The sequence below is a fragment of the Jaculus jaculus genome, chromosome 4 (assembly GCF_020740685.1).
Source record: "Jaculus jaculus isolate mJacJac1 chromosome 4, mJacJac1.mat.Y.cur, whole genome shotgun sequence".
Classification (NCBI taxonomy): domain Eukaryota; kingdom Metazoa; phylum Chordata; class Mammalia; order Rodentia; family Dipodidae; genus Jaculus; species Jaculus jaculus.
The window spans coordinates 117284074-117306139 of NC_059105.1; the positions used below are offsets into that span (position 1 = coordinate 117284074).

General features: G+C 41.6%; 1 protein-coding gene across 2 annotated transcripts in view; it reads left to right on the plus strand.

Annotated features, from left to right (window-relative positions):
* The window catches only part of Ncaph (non-SMC condensin I complex subunit H), a 69601-nt gene that overhangs the window by 24203 nt on the left and 23332 nt on the right, over positions 1–22066 (plus strand). For both annotated transcript variants that reach the window (XM_012952472.2, XM_045147347.1), the window contains exons 3-11: positions 369–459; positions 1435–1527; positions 1818–1953; positions 2116–2240; positions 8164–8353; positions 9644–9735; positions 10454–10659; positions 14078–14226; positions 14754–14860. In XM_012952472.2, coding sequence (XP_012807926.2) covers positions 369–459; positions 1435–1527; positions 1818–1953; positions 2116–2240; positions 8164–8353; positions 9644–9735; positions 10454–10659; positions 14078–14226; positions 14754–14860 — 1189 coding nt within the window. The remainder of the gene's footprint in view (positions 1–368; positions 460–1434; positions 1528–1817; positions 1954–2115; positions 2241–8163; positions 8354–9643; positions 9736–10453; positions 10660–14077; positions 14227–14753; positions 14861–22066) is intronic.

A 22066-nucleotide genomic window follows, 5' to 3' on the forward strand; every position in this document is an offset into this window, starting at 1 on the left:
ACGCGTGCGCCCCCTTGTGCATCTGGCTAACGTGGGACCTGGGGAACCAAGCCTCAAACCCGGGTCCTTAGGCTTCACAGGCAGCGCTTAACCGCTAAGCCATCTCTCCAGCCCTTGTTTTTGTTGTTTTTTTTTTTTCGAGATAGGGTCTCAGGCTGGCCTTGAGCCACAGCGATCCTCCTACCTCTGTCTCCTGAGTGCTGGGATTAAAGGCGTGCGCCACCACAGCCCGTAGACCACTCTCTTTGAGGCAGCCGCTTTGTTATGGGTTGTGTGGGTCATGGCTTCTCTAACTTCAACACATTCTGAGTGTAGGCTTGGAAGTGAGCTATTGCTGATCCTTGCCAGTGTTTTTGTTTTCCATTTAGGAATGTTGATGCTTCAACTACCATATCCAAGTTTACAAACACACAGATTACAGAACATTACTCAACCTGCATCAAACTATCCACTGAAAATGTGAGTATTCACTGGGTTTTGTTTGTTTATTTAGACAGGTGTTTGTAATACAGCCCAGGCTATCTTCATACTTATGATCTTCCTGTCTTACCCTCCCAAGTACTGGGATTATAGGTGTGTGCCAGCAAACCCAGCTATGATTTTATATCTTGATCACAAGAATATTTAGTTTTCTTAATTCTATGTAGGAGATATGATAATTATTTTATTCTTTAGTTTCTTAATACTTAATATTCATAGTTTTCAATGTGGCTTTACTGCTTCTGATGCTCCTCTGTACAGGTGACCTGCTACCTGCAGCACATCAAAAGAGGCAGTCTGGCCTAGGGAAAGATGGTGTGGGCTCTGGAGGCAGCCTGAGTTCGAGCCCTCTCTCTCCCACTTATGCACAGGTCGCTGACCTCATTATTACAGACTCCTCTGTAAAATGGGAATGAGGATACTAACTGCCTCATGGGATTCTTCTAAGCATGACTGAGTCCTGCTCTGCATAGCTATTGGAGAAAGGCCTGTCCACAGGGCACCCTAGTGAATTGTGTTCTCCTTTTCTGGTCTTGAGAGGGAGGGAGTATACACATGGATTTGGTTCTGTTGCTAAGTTATGGAAGTGAGATCAGTGAAGAGATATGGATGTTCCTATTAAAAAAAAAATGTAGCCTCTGGGCTGGAGAGATGGCTTAGTGGTTAAGGTGCACTTACCTGTGAAGCCTAAGGACCCAGGTTCAGCTCCCCAAGACCCATGTAAGCCAGATGCACAAAGTGGTACATGTGTCTGGAGTTTGTTTGCAGTGGCTAGAGGCCCTGGCATGCCCATTCCCTGCACCCCCCCCCATATGCCTCTTTCTCTCAAATAAGTACATAAATTCTTTTTTTTTTTAAATGTAGCTTCCTCTATTCAGAGGGTTATTATTTACATGAGCTTAGTTTGTAAATAAGAAATCTTTGTTATTTAATTTCTTTTGGTTTGTTTTGTAGAAAATCACTACCAAGAATGCTTTTGGCTTGCACTTGATTGATTTTATGTCAGAGATTCTTAAAGAGAAGGACACAGAACCAACCAACTTTAAAGTAAGAATAATGCATGTTTTTCTTGTATTTGAATTAATGATTATTTCCAGTGCTGAGCATAACACACTTGAATTCTGCAAATACACAGAGCCTTGTTATTAGATGTTAAAGTAGCAACTTCACATTCTTTTTTCAACCAATGAAAAGCACAGGAGACAGACAGATGTATTTATTTCCCATCACTCTTCCCTGTCTGTCACTTTTTCTTGGGGCAAGTAAATATCTGATGAAATGCTGGGTTTTACCAGTTCAGAGGTGCTTCACGAATGTCACTCTGCTTATTGGACTAGGTGGCTGCTGGTACTTTGGATGCCAGCACCAAGATCTATGCTGTGCGTGTGGATGCCGTCCATGCTGATGTATACAGGGTCCTTGGGGGACTGGGCAAAGATGCACCTTCTCAAGAAGAGGAGAGCCATGGTGCAGGTACATAGGTTGGGATCTAGATTTAAGGGGCTGCTTCTTGGAATCACTGACAAACTGAGTGATAATTAGCATGTAGCCACAAGAATCAGTCTTGAAGAACTTGAAGTTTAGTCACATGGTCCCAAGCAGCCCTTGCAATGCCAGTCTTATTCCTTCTTTTAGATGAAATTACAGCTGAAACGGGAACAACCAAAAAGGCTGCAAAGCCAAAGAAGAAGCAGTCATACAAAACCATCGAGCAGAATCTAAGCAACATCAACGTCTCTGAAACAGATCACAAGTGTGAGGTGAGGAAGTGTGCACAGTGTGGTCTCTGACTAATTCAGAACCCCAGGGGCTGAAACGTGGCAGAGCTAAGCTTGCCTTGGTGGTCTGTGCTTGCTTAAGCCTCAAAGGAGTAACTCATTAGCTGGAATCTGTGCATTATCATCCATTAATTTTATGATGTGGACCTGAAGGGGGAAGTCAGGATGATTGAGTAGAGAGATAGTGTAAATTATTGAGAAGTCTTAAGAAAATTAATTTTATTTCCAAATACCTGCAGCAATAGTGATAATAGCTAACATTTATTGTATATATACTGGGTGCCATATACTTCCCTTAGCTTATGACCTGTGATAACTTATATAATCTTTGCATCATCCTTATCACCTTTAACAAAGAGGTTACTGAGCCACAAGGTTGTTAAGTAACATGTCCAAATAATGAGTGAGTTAAGTGGTCTCTAAACAGTCTCACTATCGAGAAAATCCTAAGGACTGTGTTTAAAGAAATACTTCTGGGGCTGGAGAAAAGGCTTAGTGGTTAAGGCACTTGTCTGGAAGACCTAAGGCCCCAGGTTCTACTTCCCAATGCCCACATTAGCCAGATGCACAGGGTTGCACATAGAGTTCATTTGCAGTGGCTAGAGGCGCTGGCACACCTATTTCTCCTTCTCTTTCTCTCTCTCTCTCCATCTGCCTCTTTGTCTCAAATAAATAAGTTTGTTTAAAATTTTTTTTGTTTATTTTTATTTTATTTTATTTGAGAGCGACAGATGGAGAAAGAGGCAGAGAGAGAGAGAGATAATGGGTGTGCCAAGGCTTCCAGCCACTGCAAACGAACTCCAGATGTGTGCGCCCCCTTGTGCATCTGGCTAACGTGGGTCCTGGGGAATCGAGCCTTGAACCGGGGTCCTTAGGCTCCACAGGCAAGCGCTTAACCACTAAGCCATCTCTCCAGGCCAAGTTTTTTTTTTTTTTTAAATAGTTCTGGAGACCTTGTTTATAAATATAGTTAAAGCAAATAATGATGCTTCAGTTTTTAAATTTTTCTATTAAAAACCTTTTTTCAGAGCTGGCACTATAGCCTACCTCTGTGAGATCATAAAATATATATATATATATATGAAAATTCTGAGACATCCAATTTCAGCTATCCTTAAAAACAAATAAACAAAAAAGGTTGGATGTGGTGGCACACACCTTCAGTTCCAGCACACTTGGGAGGCAGAAGTAGGAGGATCACCTTGAGTTCAAGGCCAGCCTGAGACTACATGGTGAATTCTAGGTCATCCTGGGCCAGAGTGAGACCCTACCTCACAAAACCAAACAACAACAACAAAAACAAAACAGGACTAGAGGAATGGCTCACTGAAGCATTTCCTGCTCAAGCTGGAGTTCCTGAGTCGGACCCCAGTCCCCATGTAAAAGGGCATTCTGTAATCGCAGCCCACCGACCCTGACGGTGAGACAGGAGGCAGAGACAGGAGAGTTTCCTGGAAGCCCGGCAAGACAGCAGAATGAGAAACCCTCCCTCAAATGAGGTAGACAGACTGAGACCAACCTAATAGGTGTTCATTGACCTCTACAACCCCCCCCCCACACAAATAAATAATAAAAACAAACACAAACAATAATAAAAAGATGTAATATAGGCTGGAGAGATGACTTAGTAGTTAAGACACTTGCCTGAAAAGCCAATGGACCCAGGTTCAATTCCCCAGGACCCACATAAGCCAGATGTACAAGGTGGTGCATGTGTCTGGAGTTTGTTTGCAGTGGCTGAAGGCCCTGGCATGCCCATTCTCTCACTCTCTGTCTTCTCAAATAAATATAATTCATTAATGATTTAGCTTTTTAAAAGATGTAATCTGTTTACTTTCCCATCAGCAATAGGCAGATTACTTCCTTTGCTTACCTCTACAGCTTTCAGAAATGCAGTTAAGATCACCAGACTGGAATGGGCACCTAGAGAATGAATGCATATGGAAAAAAAAAAAAAATAGAGCTCTGGGATACCCTGATCTTAGGAATTCAGAGAGTTCTAGGAGTATGGTAGCCAAATGAGAATATTTCATTTTGGGGGTGTTGAACTTAACCACGTCAATGTGTGAGGCCACTGACAAGCTTGGAGAGAATCCTCTGAAACTGAAAGACCTCTGAGGAAGGCCAATAGGAAGCCTACAGAAAGAAAAGTGTTGAACAAGTCCCTTCTTCCTGGGAAAGCCTTGCAAGCATCCTGTAGTGCCCCCTATTGGTAGATGTAACAGGTGCATTTAACAAAACCCAAATGTCCCAAATCCAACACGTGAGCAAAGTAGTTTTGGACCTGAGAGGCTGTCACTTAATAACTGGCACACAGGTAAAGGGTCATGATATCTACACATGATAAAATGAGAATAACCAACTTTCCAAGAGCCTCCTGTGGAATTTAGATTCATATTGCTATTTTAACATTCATGAAGGTTTGGAAGTTTCATATTGGGAAAAAAATGGAAAGAAAGGGATGAAGACACTGAACATAGATGGTTGTCTTGCAGATTTGCTATAGATTGGAGAGTAGTGGGCTGGCAAATGAAGAGGAAAGTAAGGTGGAGAGTCTAGCTGTGTTTTCACATGGGAGATTTGCAGCGGTTTCATTGGTGGCAACAGTCGGTTGAAGAAGGAATTGTGTGATTAAAAGAGGAGAGCTACTGAGTCAGTGGTTGAAGGGCTGTGGAAAGGAAGCCACCACTAAAGTGGCCTGCAGGGAAGCACCGCCTGAAGAGTCCCTCTTTCAGCCAGAGCAGTGCCTCCGGCCTGTTCGCATTGCCTTCTTCACTCAGGACCTTTTGTGACAATTTGTTCCTAGTTCTGATATTCAACCCACACTAGTCTCCTTACTATGGTTTCATCTAATCAAACTGTGCCATTGGCATTATTCAGTTTTTCCACAATTATTCAGTGATATAGCCCAGGTGGAATTTTCCTGAAGAACCTTTGTGTTAACACTGGCATGATATAATTCAAAACAAAAGTGAAGACAGTTATCTCAGGCTTTTCAGGTGTTTTTTTCTTTTCTTTTTAAGAAAGAGAGAGAGAGAGAGAGAGAGAGAGAGAGAGAATAGTCACATCAGGGCCTCAGCCACTGAAATTGAACTCCAGATACTTACACCACATAGTGGGCATGTGTGACCTTGCACTTGTCTCACTTTTGTGCATCTGGCTTACATGGGATCTGGAGAATCAAACATGGGTCTTTAGGCTTTGCAGGCAAGCACCTTAACTGCTAAGCCATCTCTCCAGCCCAGTTTCTGGTTTTAATGGATTGATGTCAAATTCATGTTGACTCCACAATTCTGGATCTGGTTCCATTAACTACTTACACATGACCTCTAGGTTTGGGGCTCCAGGTGGGAAAATGTCACAGGTTAGCATTTGAGGAAGGGAATAAGAATAATATTAGGCCTTGTGTGGTGGTATATGCTTTTAATCCCAGCAGTCAGGAGGCAAAAGAAGGAAGATCACTGTGAGTTTGAGGCCATCCTAAGAGTACATAATGAATTCCAGGTCAGCCTGGGCTAGAGCGAGAGCATACCTCAACAAATAATAATAATAACATTAGTGTTCTAAGAATAGAAAGCATGATGGGCTGGAGAGATGGCTTAGCAGTTAAGCACTTGCCTGTGAAGCCTAAGGACCCCTGTTCAAGGCTCGGTTCCCCAGGTCCCACGTTAGCCAGATGCACAAGGGGGCGCACGCATCTGGAGTTCGTTTGCAGAGGCTGGAAGCCCTGGCACACCCATTCTCTCTCTCTCCCTCTATCTGTCTTTCTCTCTGTGTCTGTTGCTCTCAAATAAATAAATAAATAATTTTTTTTTTAAAAACCCTTCCTTTTAAAAAAAAAAGAATAGAAAGCATGAAAGATCATAGATGTTTGTGTTGGTAGCACTGGAATACATAGGTAGGAAAACCATGGGGGCTATGTAGCTGCCTGGATGAGGGTAGAAGAGATGAGAGGATGTGGAGGTGACAGATGTTCCCACGTGTGACTAAGGATGGTGAAATGAATTCATGGGGGAAGGCAGGAACAGAATCTCTAAAGACAGTCAGGGAGCCACATCTATGTGATAAGCCCCTTTCTCTCCTTGAAAGCCAGGTCCCATCAATAAGACCTGTGAATCCAGTTCTTAACTCTATCTCAAGTATAGCTGTAGGACCCCCAGGTAACTTCCTCCATTTTTTTTTTCTTGTTTGCATGTGTGTGATGTATGGTGTATGCTCATGTGTATGTGCATGGCCTATGTGCATTCATGCGGAAGTCAGAGGAGAACACAAGGTGTCCTCTTATTGCTTATCTGTGTATTTCCTTGAGACAGTCTCCCTCAACCCAGAGCTGCTATCCATCAGCAAGTCCAAGCAATTCTCTGGTCTCCCCCATCACCACACTGTGGCCACACCTACCTTTTCATATGAGTTCTGGGAGTTGAACTTGACAGTTCTTAGCCCTCATGCTTAAGCAGCAAGTGCTCTTAACTCCTAAGCCATCTTCCCAGCCCAACTTCCTCCTTTTTGCCATACATACATGTTCCTTACCCTGTCCCTGTGCTCATATGCCTTGCTGTGCCCTTGGTTGACGTCATGGTAATACCGTTCCTCCTTATTGGCCACACCCTTAAGACCTTCTTTGCCAGCCTTTACCCAGCTACTTAGCTCTAGTAACTGTCTTCTACCTAGATATCTTGGTTGGGTTCCTCCACATCTGAGAAATATTTCTTTTTTTTTTTTCCACTTTTTTAAAATTTTTTATTTTTTTCTCAATTTTTATTAACATTTTCTATGATTATAAAAAATATCTCATGGTAATACCCTCCCCCCTCCCCTCTTTCCTCTTTGAAATTCCATTCTCCATCATATTCCCTCCCCATCTCAATCATTGTAATTACATATATACAATACCAACCTATTAAATACCCTCCTCCCTTCCTTTCTCTTCCCTTTATATCTCCTTTTTAACTTACTGGCCTTTGCTACTGATTTTTTTCCTTCTCATGTAGAAGCCCAATCATCTGTAGCTAGGATCCACATATGAGGTAGAACATGTGGTGCTTGGCCTTCTGGGCCTGGGTTACCTCACTTAGTATCATCCTTTCCAGATCCATCCATTTTTCTACAAAGTTCATAACTTCATTTTTCTTACCTCTGAGTGGAACTCCATTGTATAAATGTGCCACATCTTCATTATCCACTCATCAGTTGAGGGACATCTAGGCTGGTTCCATTTCCCAGCTATTATAGATTGAGCAGCAATAAACATGGTTGAGCACGTACTTCTAAGGAAATGAGATGAGTTCTTAGGATATATGCCTAGGAGTGCTATAGCTGGGTCATATGGTAGATCAATCTTTAGCTGTTTTAGGAACCTCCACACTGATTTCCACAATGGCCTGAGAAACATTTCTGTTGAGAGGAATAATAGTGAACCAGATGGCATATACTTGAAATCCCAGTACTTAGGAAGGTTTTGAATAAGAGGCTAACCTGGATGCAGAGTAACTCCATCTCAGACAAGATCATCAAAAAACAGAGAAAGAGAGAAAAAAATAAACAGAGGAAAGATAGAACCTTATCACTAGCTCCCTCCCACAGGTTTTTTTTTTAAGGCAGCAGAGTTTGTTGTGACAGCATTCTGTTGCATTGGGCTTATTAGAGATAGCCATCTAGAAATAGTGCTTTGCAGAAGGAGACCAGCAGAAAGCTACCTGTCCAGGTATATTATAAATAAGAGATTGGCACAGTATGCACTTATCACCACAAACTGTTTTCTTATCCATTTGACCAGTATCTGGACTTTACCTGATCCCCTTCCCCTTTGACCATGTGCAGAAAGACATTTCAATTTATAGCTCCACCTGCATTTCCAAGTACAATTTGCCATGATAGTTCTTTGCTTCTCTGTTCTTGTACTCAGGTGGATCCCATGTTTCAGAAGACAGCAGCCTCTTTTGATGAGTGCAGCACCACAGGAGTGTTTCTCTCCACCCTCCACTGCCAGGACTACAGATGTGAGCTGCTTTTTCCTTCTGACATGCAGATCCTCTCCAGTGGAGAGCCTCTCGAGTTGCCAGATTTAGGTTGGGTAGAAATGTCAGATTTAAAAGGTACGTGCAATCATACCTTCCTTTGGGGAATTCCAGTTGTCAGAGAAACTTTGTGGTCTTGTGTTGCTTCTTTGAATTATCCAGATGATGCCTCCAGGATGCCACTTTGGGTTTCTTTTTCTTTTTTTTTTTTTTTGGTCACTTACCACTTTGGGTTTCTTGACAGTGCCTCTCTTTGTTTCTCATTGTCTGCAGTATGGAATCACAGTAAACTGTCCCCTCTTGTTGGCTATGTGCTATCTACCTCAAACATCTACTGGGTGTAGACTGCTCTCACAGTCACAGGCTCACCTGTAGTATCAGTGTTTGGTTTGGGAAGGAGGCTTAAAGAGACATCTGTCTAGCCAGAGAATCCTTGTTTCTCATTTGCACCTGAGCCACAGGGCCCTGAGAAGGGGGACATTGTGAATTGTGTTCAGGCTCCTGTAGCAGTCTGAGAACTGACCTGTCGTATGACTGGTCCCCTTATCCTGGTTTGGAAAAGGTTAGCACCCCTCCCAGTGTACGTCTTCACTCCTGATCCAGGGGATCTTCTGAGAATGTTGTGATGGGAAGCAGGCAGTGTGAAGGCCATTGCACATAATACAGTAGCTTTACTTGTGCTTTTGATCTCATTTATGTGCTAAGTGAAAGTGATTTTCCTCTTCTGGGCAGGGCCAGACAGATGTTATGACACCCACTGTTGTCCTTGCTGTTTTTATTTTAAACAAGGGCCTTGCTGACTTTGCACCTTCCATCCTCCTCCTTCTGCTCCCCAAGTGCTGGTATTATAGTTATGCACCACCATACCCAGCTTCATTCTTTCTATTCTTGCCTAAATTTTGTTTAGTTGTGACAATTTTGTGCTAACAATCTATTTTCCATGTTCCATCAGCTGAGGCTCTAATCTTCTGAGCTATTTAATGTGTAGCTAATTTAGTTTGGTACTGAAAACAAGTACCATTATATGATTGCTTAGGTACTTAGTGTGCTTTTAGAAGGAAGGGTTTTAGGTTTCCCAGCTATACTGTAAGGCACAGAGTTCATTTCAGAATCAAATATTTGTGCCTTGGGTTTCTCTTCTGGCATTTTACTAACTCTGGAAATGGCAAGTAGCCTGACTCTTGTGTGGGTGCAACTGTGTACCTGTTTGCTCCCCAGAGCAGTTCAGCAAATGGCATTGATAATGGCACCTCTGCTGGAGAACAGTGAGATGACTGTGTCTCATCCATATTGTGGCCCTCCCTGCCATTCTGAAGCAATGTGCTCGAACCACCTCAAATTTCCACTGTGATCTTCTTGTCCCTCCAGTGCCCTTGCAGCAGTGTGTGGAAGATCGCCAGCTCTGCCCGTCCCTGGCTGGGTTCCAGTTTACTAAATGGGACAGTGAAACACATAATGAGGTGTGGTCAACTTTTGGACTTGCAAGGGCTCTGGGCATATTTCCAAATGGTTTGTGGTTTCAGTTGGCTAGCCCAAGATTAGTTCTGCCCAGTGGGAACGAAAAGAATGGCATCATTTTGATTTAGCTAGGAGTACAGAAAATATTTCCCTTGGCACTTCTGTAGAAATCTGAAGCCTAGGTAGAATTGTGAATCCCAGCTGGACCATCATAGAGCTGAGTGGATTCTGGGGTTAGCTTTATGTCCCTGGCCTGCTTCCCTGGGGTCGGATTTACTCTCAAGCGTGGTCATCCCCATGGCCTCTGGTCTCTGGCTGCTGTCAGGCTGCAAGTATTTCCTGCTCTTTGGGGTTGATTCCCTTGGCACACAGTTTCCTGAGAAACTGTCATCCTCTGTATTTTTAGCAGGGTCCCCTTTAGCCTACTTACTACAACTTTCAAAATAATTGGTCTCCATGGAAAACTGTATTCTCTAAACATGTAGTTAATGGATGCAGATTCCTGTTTCATGTTTCACAAAGTGTGCCTGACACAATACAACTTCATCCTGTGCTGCACAATATAAACTTCCTTAGCACTTTACTCTCATGATAGTGCTGTTCCGGCACACAGGGCTAGGGAGGGGGTGCTGGGAGGGAGAGACTGGTATTAAATATGAGGGTGAGCTAGCATGGTCCAAGGAATGAAGAAAGCTAGAGAACTGTCTCTTATCCCCCTAGTCTGTGTCAGCCCTGGTGGACAAGTTTAAGAAGAACGATCAGGTCTTTGACATCAATGCTGACGTTGAGAACGTTGACAGTAGAGACTTCCCTGATGATCCCCTGGAGGATGACTTTGATGCCAGTGATGAACCAGACCCTTCTGCAGCTGGGGACCATGAAGCATTCCAGATCTGGAAGGAGCCCTGCCAGGTTCAAAGCTCCCAGTAAGGCTCTGATGGTCTCGGGAAGTTTCTAGAAGTATATTCTGTTAGTTCCAGATAGGCCTCCTGCTGAGGCAGCATGATTCCCACTCTGGTGGGCTTGGCTAGAGTGCTCTATTGTACCTATCAGCCGAGCCACCTGGCTGACTCACAGTGGAGTCCACCTCACTCCACATGTTGGAAAGTTGTTTAGTTATAAAGCTGGAACTGCAGGGATTTGTAAGCTCCAGAACCATATGAAAGCGCTGGAAAGAGAAGCTGAATTTAGTTCTAACAGTGCAGCTCTAGTGACCACTGCTTTTCAGTAGCAGAGATGGGCCTTATCAGTGAGACAAAAGCAGGCCTGAGTGCTGTTCACAGAAATAAAATGGTCCCCGCCTGAGGGGTTAAGTGGGGAGGGGACTAGGAAGTATGGAGCTAACAAATGGGCTAATTGGGACCAAGTAAATGTGTAGATCTAGATGGATAATTGAGCATGTTTGAGGGCGGACAGGAAGCAGAGTCATCACTAATTTAAATTTTTGTTTACCTGAAGTGAGAATCATAAGAAAAGACTGAGAGCTTGGTTGACCTTCATTATATGTACTCTCTGAGTGAGCAGTTTAATTCCGAGTGTGATCTGGAAGCAGGAACTCGCAACCCTCTAGTGTTGAGGGTCTCTAGAGGTCTTGAGTGGCCTGGGGCAGACTTTGAATATGGGCAAATTGTTGAGTAGATTCTGCTAGTTGTTGAATGTTAGCTAGTCAGAATAGAGGGTACCTGTCATACAGCATATTTGTTGAGGGAGTTATGTGTGACTAGTGTTCAGGAAGCCCTGTAGGCCAGTGTACAGCCAGGCCAGGCTCTCAAGCAAAAACCAAACTCTTCACACTTTTAAAAACATATTTTATTTATTTATTCACGGAGAGAAAATGGATGCACCAGGGCCTCTAGCCACTGCAAATAAATTCCAGATGCATGCAACACCTTGTGCATCTGGCTTTATGTTGGTACTGGAGAATCAAAGCTGGGTCCTTTGGCTTTGCAGACAAGCACCTTAACCACTAAACCATCTCTCCAGCCCCTCTTCACACATTTTTAAGTGACCAACCACCAAAATATGGATGGTAAAATGTCCCTAGGATTGAGTAATGATGCCCTGAAATAGCCATCCTCTTCCATCTGTGGTTCTGGTGTAGCACAGTTTTTACTTCGTGACACAGCCTAGGTACCAGGTTCTATGACCAACAAGAAACATGTTCCTTTAGGATATTTTAATTTTTAAAAATATTTTTATTTATTTATTTATTTGACAGAGAGAGAGAGAGAGACAGAGACAGAGAGGGAGAGAATGGGCACGCCAGGGCCTCCAGCCACTACAGACAAACTCCAGATGCATGCGTCCCCTTGTGCATCTGGCTAACGTTGGTCCTAGGGAATCAAGCCTGGGTCCTTTGGCTTTGCAAATGCCTTAACTGTTAAGCCATCCCTCCAGCCCAGCATATTTTAATTTTTAAAATTAAGTTTTAATTGCTTGGTAAATACACTCTTGGTTTTTCTGGGTTTGTTTTTGATGCTGTAGAGAGAGGTTGGAGAGATGGCTCAGTGGTTCAGGCACTTGACTACAAAGCCGAAGGACCTGAGTTTGATTCCCCAGTACCCACATAAAGCCAGATGCGGCAAGTGGCACATTCACCTGGAGTTGTTTGCAGTAGCAGGAAGCCCTGCTGTGCCCAATCTCTATCTCTCTCAAATAAATGAATAAACTTTTTTAAAATTTATTTGTTTTATTTATTTGAGAGAGAGAGTGGCAAATAGAGAGCATAGGTGTGCCAGGGCCTTCAGCCACTGCAAACGAACTCCAGAAGCATGCACCACCTTGTACATCTAGCTTATGTGGGTTCTAGGGAATTGAACCTGGGTCCTTTGGCTTTGTAGGTGAATGCCTTAACCATTAAGCCATCCCTCTCCAGCCCTAAAATATTTTTTAAAAAGATTCTGTGCAGAAAAAGCCTTTTTGTTTTAAAGAGCTTGTTATATGAATTCATGCATGGCTTAGTATCAGTACATAGGCACTCTTTTAGGAGACAGAAGTCTCCCCACTGCCTTTACCCTTAGAGGGCAGGCAGAGCAATGCTAACAAGCTTCTTAATGTGTTAGTACCCTGAAGAAGAGCACTTCCTCATATATTGCATCTACCCTACTGAACAGACACTCATCACACACTGCAAAGGATGGAGCTAGATAGCTTAACAGGTTAATAATGGCTCCCAAAAGCGTTTGGGAGCCAAATATGTAAATTGGAGCAGCATCTTTTTCATTGTTAATAGGAGCTACAATATCTATTGGATGCTCATCATTAGAAGGATGGTGAAGAAAGAGCAAAAGATTGTAGCATGTGGAAAGAAGCCATATGTACTGTGGGGCTAAAGAGATGGCTCAGTAGTTAAAGGCGCTTGCATACAAAGCCTGATGGCTGACATTCAATTCTCTAGCACCCATGTGAAGCTAGACACAAAGGGGCATATCATCTGACATTTGTTTGCAGCAGCAGGAGATGCTGTCGTGTTCATATGTACACCCATGTACACACATGTGCACATTCACACATGTGTACACAAACTTTAAAACTTCAAGTCCACCCACAGTGACCTCACTTCCTTCAGTAAGGCTTTGCCTCTTAAAAGTTCCACAGCTTTCCAAAACAGTGCCATTACAGGGGACCAGGTATTCAAATACATAAGATATGGGGGACTTTGACATTCAAACACGACATATAGGTATGAACATTTATTTTATAAAATTTAGAGAAACACCTGGTATGGTGGTATACACCTTTAATTGCAGTGCTTGGGAAGCAGAGGTAGGAGGATCGCTGTGAGTCCAAGGCCAGCCTAAGAGCCTAAGACTACATAGTGAATTCCAAGTTAGCAAGACCCTACCTCAAAAAAAAATTCAGAAAACAACCGGGCATAGGGGCGCATGTCTTTAATCTCAGCACTCGGGAGGCAGAGGTAGGAGGATTGCTGTGAGTTTAAGGTAACCCTGAGGCTACATAGTGAATTCCAGGTCAGCCTGATCTTAGCGGTTACAGCCTTTGCCTGCAAAGCCAAAGGACTCTGGTTCTATTCTCCAGGACCCACTCAAGCCAGATGCACAAGGTGGCATATGCATCTGGAGTTCGTTTGCAGTGGTTGGAGGCTCTGGCTTGCCTATTCTCTTTTTCTCTCTTTCTCCTTCAAATAAATAAATAAAGTTTTTTTTAAAAAAAAACAAAACAAGAACTTAAGGAAGGTTTTATATTGGATTTACTCTTAGAAGGGGTGCTCCTTTGTAGTAAATTGGGCAGGTAGAATCTCCAGTGTTAGGTTTTTTTAACGTATAAATATATGGTTGTGTTGTATATAACATATACATACAAATGATTTCATGTGTTTTACAGGGAGGAAATTATTTCCCTCGGGGATGGAGACATTCAGACTATGTGTCCCCTTCTATCCATGAAACCTGGAGAATATTCCTATTTCAGTCCCAGAACCATGAACATGTGGGCTGGTCCAGATCACTGGCGCTTCAGGCCACGACACAAACGTATGTACTTGTCGATGGAACTGTAGGACAAGAGGTAGTGTAGTAGATGCTGCTTCCCATGAATAGTCAGCCTAGGGAAAAAAATGCAAATTGCTATCCTCTGTGGTGAAGAACCACAGAGTAGCCTAGTGGCTTGGCCTGGGATAGAGAATTAGTTAACACTGACTAAGTAGGAAGAATGAATGCAGAGTACTCCTCACGCTACTTCCTAGTATTCACATGACTTCAAATAGTGGGAGTAATCGTGGGGCCATAAGGGTCACATGAGAGTCCCTGCAAGGTAGCACTCCATAGCCCTCCAGAGGTGTGCCAGCCTTACAGATTTGCCCTTGTGGGTTAGCCTACTTTTCTGGTGTGTTTTGTTAGGCAAAATTTAGGATGGAAGTGAAGTATATATTGTAGCATTCTGACGGCTATGTTGCTCAGCCATGAATGCTGCGTTCTGGTTGATGAGGTAGATGTATGGATCAAGGGAAGAATTTAGGCCACAGAGATGAACAGTGTGTTGTCTGTGTTCATTTCCACAGAAGATACTGCCTCTCAACTGGAGAACAAAAAGAAGAGTACAAAGAAAGACTTTGAAATTGACTTTGATGATGATATTGATTTTGATAAATATTTTCAGAAAACAAAGGTTTGTGCTTTCTTAAATTATTCTGTAAACTTTTCCTCGCACATGAGATTTTGAAAAATATCTAAAAAAATTATTTATATATTTGTGAGGACACAGAGAATGAGAATGGGTGTGCCAGGGCTTCTTGCTGCTGCAAACAAACTCCAGATGCATGTGCCACTTGTGCATCTGGCTTTATGTGGGTATTGGAAGTTGAACCAGGGCCAGCAGTCTTTGCAAGCAGGTGCCTTAACCACTGAGCCAGCTTCCCACCTTTTTTTTTTTTTTAAGATTTTTTTGTTGTTTAATTTATCTTGTGTTGACAGTTTCCATAATTATAGCTAATAACCTATGGTAATTGCCTCCCTCCCCCACTTTTTGCTTTGGAACTCAACTCTCCATCATACCCCTTCCTCCTCTCACTTAGCCTCTCTTTTATTTTGATGTTATCATCTTCCTATTATAATGGTCTTATATAGGTAGTATCAGGCACTGTGAGGTCATGGATATCTAGGCCATTTTGTGTCTGGAGGAGCACATTGTAAGGAGTCCTGCCCTTCCTTTGGCTCTTGCATTCTTTCTGTCACCTCTACTACAATTGACCCTGGGCCTTAGAAGGTGTGATAGAGATGTTTCAGTGCTAAGCATTCCTCTATCACTTCTGAGAACTATGGTGCCATCTGAGTCATCTTAAAGTTAATGCCATTTGAAAAAAGAAGTTTCTTTAACCAAAAGTGAGAGTGGCATTAATATATGGGTATGAACGTTAAGAGAAGTGCTTACCAGGCAGTTTAGTGAGCACAGTATATATATTTAGCCAAACACCAGCAGATGTTACACCCCTATGGTTCATGACTACCCCATCATAGGGTTTTGTTGTTGTTGTTGTTGGTTTTTCGATTTTTTGAGGTAGGGTCTCACTTTGGTCCAGGCTGACCTGGAATTAACTACGTAGTCTCAGGGTGGCCTTGAACTCCTGGCAATTCTCCTACCTCTGCCTCGAGTGCTGGGATTAAAGGCATGTGCCACCATGCATGGCCCAGACTTAGTTCTTGTGCATGGAGAAAGATCAGGATCTATTTTCATCCTTCTACTGGTACATATCCTGTTTTCCTAGCACCATTTGCTGAAGAGGCTGTCTTTTTTCCAATGAGTATTATTTTTTGCATTTTTGTCCAAGATCAGGTGGTTGTAGCTACTCAGACTTACATCTGGGTCCTTTGTTCTGTTCCATTGATCTACATGTCTGTTTTTGTGCCAGTATCAGGTTGCTTTTGTTACTGTTACTCTGTAGTATAGGTTAAAATCAGGTATGGTGATACCACCAGCTGTATTTTTGTTGCTTTTTCTATTTATATAAAGAATGCCATTGGAATTTTGATGGGGATTGTATTAAATCTGTAGATTACTTTTGGTAAGATTGCCATTTTCACAATATTGATTCTCCCAGTCCAAGAACAAGGGGTGTTTTTCCATTTCCTAGTGTCTTCTGTAATTTCTGTCTTTAGTGTTTTAAATTTTCATTGTAGAGATCTTTTACTTCCTCGGTTAGGTTTATTCCAAGATACTTTATTTTTGGTATATTTTTATTTATTTATTTGAGAGCAACAGAGAGAGAGATAGAGAGAGAGAGAGAATGGGCACATCAGGGCCTCCAGCCACTGCAAATGAACTCCAGACACATGTGCCACCTTGTGCATTTGGCTTACATGGGTATTGGGGAATTGAGCCTCAAATTGGGATCCTCAGGCTTCACAAGCAAGCGCTTCACCCCTTTACCATCTAACCAGCCCCCTTTATTTATTTATTTATTTTTCATACAATTGTGAATGGGAGTACTTCCCCGATTTCATCCTCTATGTGTTTGTTGTTAGCATATAGGAAGGCTACTGATTTCTGTGTGTTTATTTTATATCCTACTACATTGCTATTTTGCTACATTGTTTATCAGCTCTAACAGTTTGCTGGTAGAGCCTTTAGGGTCCTTTATGTATAGAATCATGTTATCTGCAAATAATGATAATTTGATCTCTTCTTTCCAACTTGTATCCCTTTTACTTGTGTCTGTTGCCTTATTGCTATGGCTAAGACTTCCTGTTCGATATTAAATGAAACTGGGGACAGTGAACACCCTTGTCTTATTCCTGATTTTAGTGGAAAAGCTTCAAGTTTTTCTCCACTTAGTATTATGTTGGCTGTAGGTTTGTCATAAATAGCTTTTATTATGTTAAGATGTTTCTTTTATTCCCAATCTCTGTAGGACTTTTAACATGAAAGGATGTTGGATTTTGTCAAATGCTTTTTCTGCATCTAATGAGATGATCGTGTGATTTTTGTCCTTCAGTCCATTTATATAATATATTACATTTATCAATTTGTGTATGTTGAAACATCCCTGCATCTCTGTGATAAAGCCTACTGGGTCGGGGTGGATGATCTTTCTGGTATATTCTTTTTTTTTTTTTTAATTTTTGTTTATTTTTATTTGAGAGTGACAGATGGAGAGAGAAAGGCGCGCGCGCGCGCACACACACACACACACACACACACACACAGGATGGGCACACCAGGGCCTCCAGCCACTGCAAATGAACTCCAGATGCGTGTGTCCCCTTGTGCATCTGGCTAATGAGGGTCCTAGGGAATGGAGCCTCGAACCAGGGTCCTTAGGCCTCACAGGCAAGCACTTAACCTCTAAGCCATCTCTTCTGGTATATTCTTGTATTCAGTTTGCCAATATTTTGTTGAGAATGTTTGTATCTATGTTCATGAGGGAGATTGGTCTATAATTTTCTTTTTCTTTTTTTTTTTTTTTCCTATCTTTGTCTGGTTTTGGTATCAGGGTGATGCTGGCTATGTGGAAGGAGTTTGGGAGGATTCCTTCTTTTTCTATTTTATGGAAAAGTTTGAGAAGCATTGGTGTTAGTTCTTCCATGGTGTTCTAATAAAACTCACCAGTGAATCCATCTGGGCCTGGGCTTTTTTTAGTTGGGAGATTTTTTTTTTTTTTTTTTAATAACTGCTTGGATCTCTATACTTGTTATAGGTCTATTTAAGTGTTTAATCTCATCTTGATGTAATTTAGGTAGGCCATATAAAACAAGGAAATCATCCATTTCTTTCAGATTTTGAAACTTATTGGAGTACATGTTCTTATAGTATGTCCCTATGATTTTTTTATTTCTCTGGTATCATTGTGATGGTACCTTTTTTTAAATATCTAATTTTATTTGTGTCTCTTCTCTCTTCCTTTTGGTCAGATTTGCAAATGCTTGTCAATCTTGTTTATCCTTTTTTGTTTTTTTCAAGGTAAGGTTTTTCTCTAGTCCAGGTTGACCTGCAATTTACTATGTAGACTCAGGATGGTCTCAACCTCACAGCGATCCTCCTACCTCTGCCTCCCTCTCCCAGCTTGTTTATCCTTCCAAAGAACCAATTCTTTGTTTCATTGATTCTTTTGATTATTTTTTTGGTTTCTATTTCATTAATTTCTACCCTAATCTTTATTATTTCTTCCCATCTGCTGATTTTTGGTTTGCCTTGTTCTTTTTCCAAGGCCTTAAGGTAAAGCATTAAGTTGTTTACTTGCAACCTTTCTAATTTCTTCTTTTTTTTTTTAATAAATTTTTTTTATTTTTATTTATTTGAGAGCGACAGACACAGAGAGAAAGACAGATAGAGGGAGAGAGAGAGAATGGGTGCGCCAGGGCTTCCAGCCTCTGCAAACGAACTCTAGACGCATGCACCCCCTTGTGCATCTGGCTAACGTGGGACCTGGAGAACCGAGCCTCGAACCAGGGTCCTTAGGCTTCACAGGCAAGCGCTTAACCGCTAAGCCATCTCTCCAGCCCTCTAATTTCTTAATATAGGCATTTAGAGCTATAAATTTCCCTCTTAGGACTGCCTTCGATATGTCCCAAAGGTTTTGGTATGTTGTGTTCTCATTATCATTTGATTTTATTTTTTATTTCCTTCTTGATTTCTTCATCACATAGTAGTGTATGGTTTAGTTTCCATGATTTTGTGTACGCTCTATAGCTTTTCTTGTTATTGATTTGTAGTTTGGTTCCATTGTGATCAGATAGAGTGCTTGGAATGATTTCAATTTACTGTATTTGTTAAGATTTGCTTTGTGTCCTAATATATGGTCTACTTTAGACAATGTTCCGTGTGCTGCTGAAAAGAATGTGTACTCTGCAACATTTAGATATCTGTTAGGTTCATTTGTTCTGTGACTTCATTTAATCCAGGTGTATCCCTGTTTATTTTTGTTATTTGTTTATTTATTGATGACCTGTCTATTGAGAGTTGAGTATTGAAGTCACTCACTAGAATTGTATTTGGTGTTATCTGTGACCTTTGTTCTAATAGTGTTTGTTTGATGAAATTGGAAGCCCCCATGTTAGGTGCATATATGTTTAGGATTATAATGTCCTCCTGTTGGAGTGTGCCTTTAATCAATATAAAGCGACCTTCCTTATCTTTCCTAACTGTTAGTCTGAAGCTTAACCTGTCAGGTATTAGAATAGCAACACCTGCTTGTTTTCTTTGCCCATTTGCTGGAAACACTATTTTCTAACCTTTCATCCTAAGATAGTGTCCATCTTTTGTGGAAAGATGAGTTTCTTGGAGGCAACAAGTTGAAGGATCCTGCTTTTTAGGTTTTTTATTTTTTATCTATTTAATTTTTATTAGAGAGAGACAAAGAGGCAGAGAGAGGAGAGAAAAAATAGGCATGGCAAGGTCTCCAGCCAGCTATTGCAAATGAACTCCAGACACATGGACCCCCTTGTGCATCTGGCTTACATGGGTCCTTTAACTTTGCAGGCAAATGCCTTAAACGCTTAGCCATTTCCAGTCCAAGTATCCTGATTTTTTTTAAAATTTTTATTTATTTATTTGAGAGCGACAGAAACAGAGAGAAAGACAGATAGAGGGAGAGAGAGAGAATGGGCGCGCCAGGGCTTCCAGCCTCTGCAAACGAACTCCAGACACATACGCCCCCTTGTGCATCTGGCTAACGTGGGACCTGGGGAACCGAGCCTCGAACCAGGGTCCTTAGGCTTCACAGGCAAGCACTTAACCACTATGCCATCTCTCCAGCCCAAGTATCCTGATTTTTAACCCAGTCTGCAAACCTGTGTCTTTTGGTTGGGGCATTCAATCTGTTGATATTAAGAGTTATTATTATTATTAGTATTTCTTTCAAGGTAGGGTTTCATTCTAGTCCAGGCTAACCTAGAATTCACTAAGTAGCCTTGGGTAGCCTCAAACTCATGGTGATCCTCCTACCTCTACCGAGTGCTGGGATTAAAGGCGTGTGCCACCATGTCCAGCTAAGAGTTATTATTGAAGGGCCAGAGAGATGGCTTAGCAGATAAGGTGTTTGCCTGTGAAGCCAAAGGACCCAGGTTTGATTCCCCAGGACCCACATAAGCCAGCTGCACAAAGTCTGGAGTTCATTTGCAGTGGCTATATGCCCTGGTGTGCCCATTTTCTCTCTGTTCTGTTCTGTTCTGTTCTGTTCTGTCCTGTCCTGTCCTGTCCTGTCCTGTTCTCTTCTGTTCTCTTCTGTTCTGTTCTGTTCTGTTCTCTCCTCCCCTCCCCTCCCCTCCTCTCCCCTCCCATCCCCTCCCCTTCCCTGTCTTCTCTTCTCTCTCTCTGCTTGCAAATAAATATTTAAAAGAGTTATTATTGAAAAGTGTGTACTAAATAAGTTATTTACCATTTTTCTTGTCTTGTAGTTCTTCTTCAGTATGGTTTATTTTTTTCCAGGTTCCTTATGTGTGTGCTTTTCTTTCTTTTCAGTATGGAAGATCCTTTCAAGTATTTTCTGTAGAGCTGGTTTTGCCTTCATATATTCATTTAGCCTGCTTTTGTTGTGGAATGTCCTCATTTCTCCATCTATTTGAATGGATAGCTTTGCAGGCTAAAATAACTTTGGTTGACAGTTGTTATCTTTCAAAACTAGGAATATATCATTCCAAGCCCTTCTGGCTTTTAAAGTTTTTGTTTAGTAATCTGCTGTTATCCTGATGGGCTTGCCTTTGTATGTGACTTGATTTTTCTCCCTAACTGCTTTCAATATGTTTTCTTTGGTTTATGTTTTTTGTAGTTTAATGCAACAGTAAGAGGTTCTTTCCTGATTTTTATCTGTCTGGCGTTCTATAGGCTTCCTGTATATGTATTGGCATTACTTTCCCTACTTGGAGGATGTTTTCTTCTACGGTCTTGGAGTGAAGTTCTTCTCCTTCTACTATTCCCTGAATTCTTTTATTTTTTAAAGAAATTTATTTATTACATGGGTATGCACATACCAGGGAGTTGTGCTCCATTTTGTGTTCAATTTACCTGGGTGGTTGGGGAATAGGACCCATGAGGTTTTATGTCCTGAATTCTTATGTTTGATCTCTTCATAGTATCCCAAATATCTTGAAATTTCCATTCATGCCTTCCTATTAGTTTTTCTTTCTCTTTGTTGGACTGTATTAGATATGGTACCTGGTCTTCTAGTTTAGGTATTTTGTCCTTTCCTTGGTCCATTCTACTGGTGAGACTTTCTATAGTTTTCTATTTGACTTTGTTTTTCATTTCTAGTATTTCTGATTGGTATTTTTTCAGCATTTCTATTTCCTTACTCAGGTTTTGTATTGACCTATTTATTTTATTAAGTTTGTTTCTTTTTCTTTTTTTTTTTTTTCGAGGTAGGGTCTTGCTCTAGCCCAGGCCAACCTGGAAGTCACTATGTAATCTGAGGGTGGCCTTGAACTCACAGTGATCCTCCTACCTCTGCCTCCCAAATGCTGGGATTAAAGGCATACACTACCATGCCCGGCTTAGTTTGGTTTCTTGTGTTCTCCTTCAGGAGTTGGCTTTCTTTGATTTCTTTAAACATGAGCAAACTCTTTTTTTTTTTTTTTAATCTTTGTCATTTCATCTAAGGCAGTGTCGCTGGCAGTAATTTCTGATGGATTTATAATTTTTGGTTGTATTGTATTTCTTGAATTTTCTGTGTTTCTTGTATTATAATGTAGAGATTTTTGCATCTTGAGTAATTTGATGCTTGGGTTTTCTAATTATCTGCAGTGTTCTTAGCAATATAAATCTGACTTTACATTCTTCAGTCAGTCCCTGCCCCTAATAATGACAGAAGAAAAAGACAAAGGCCCTAAAAATCAAGAAACATCAAAGGCAACAATAGTGAACACAAAATACAGCTTAGTTGAG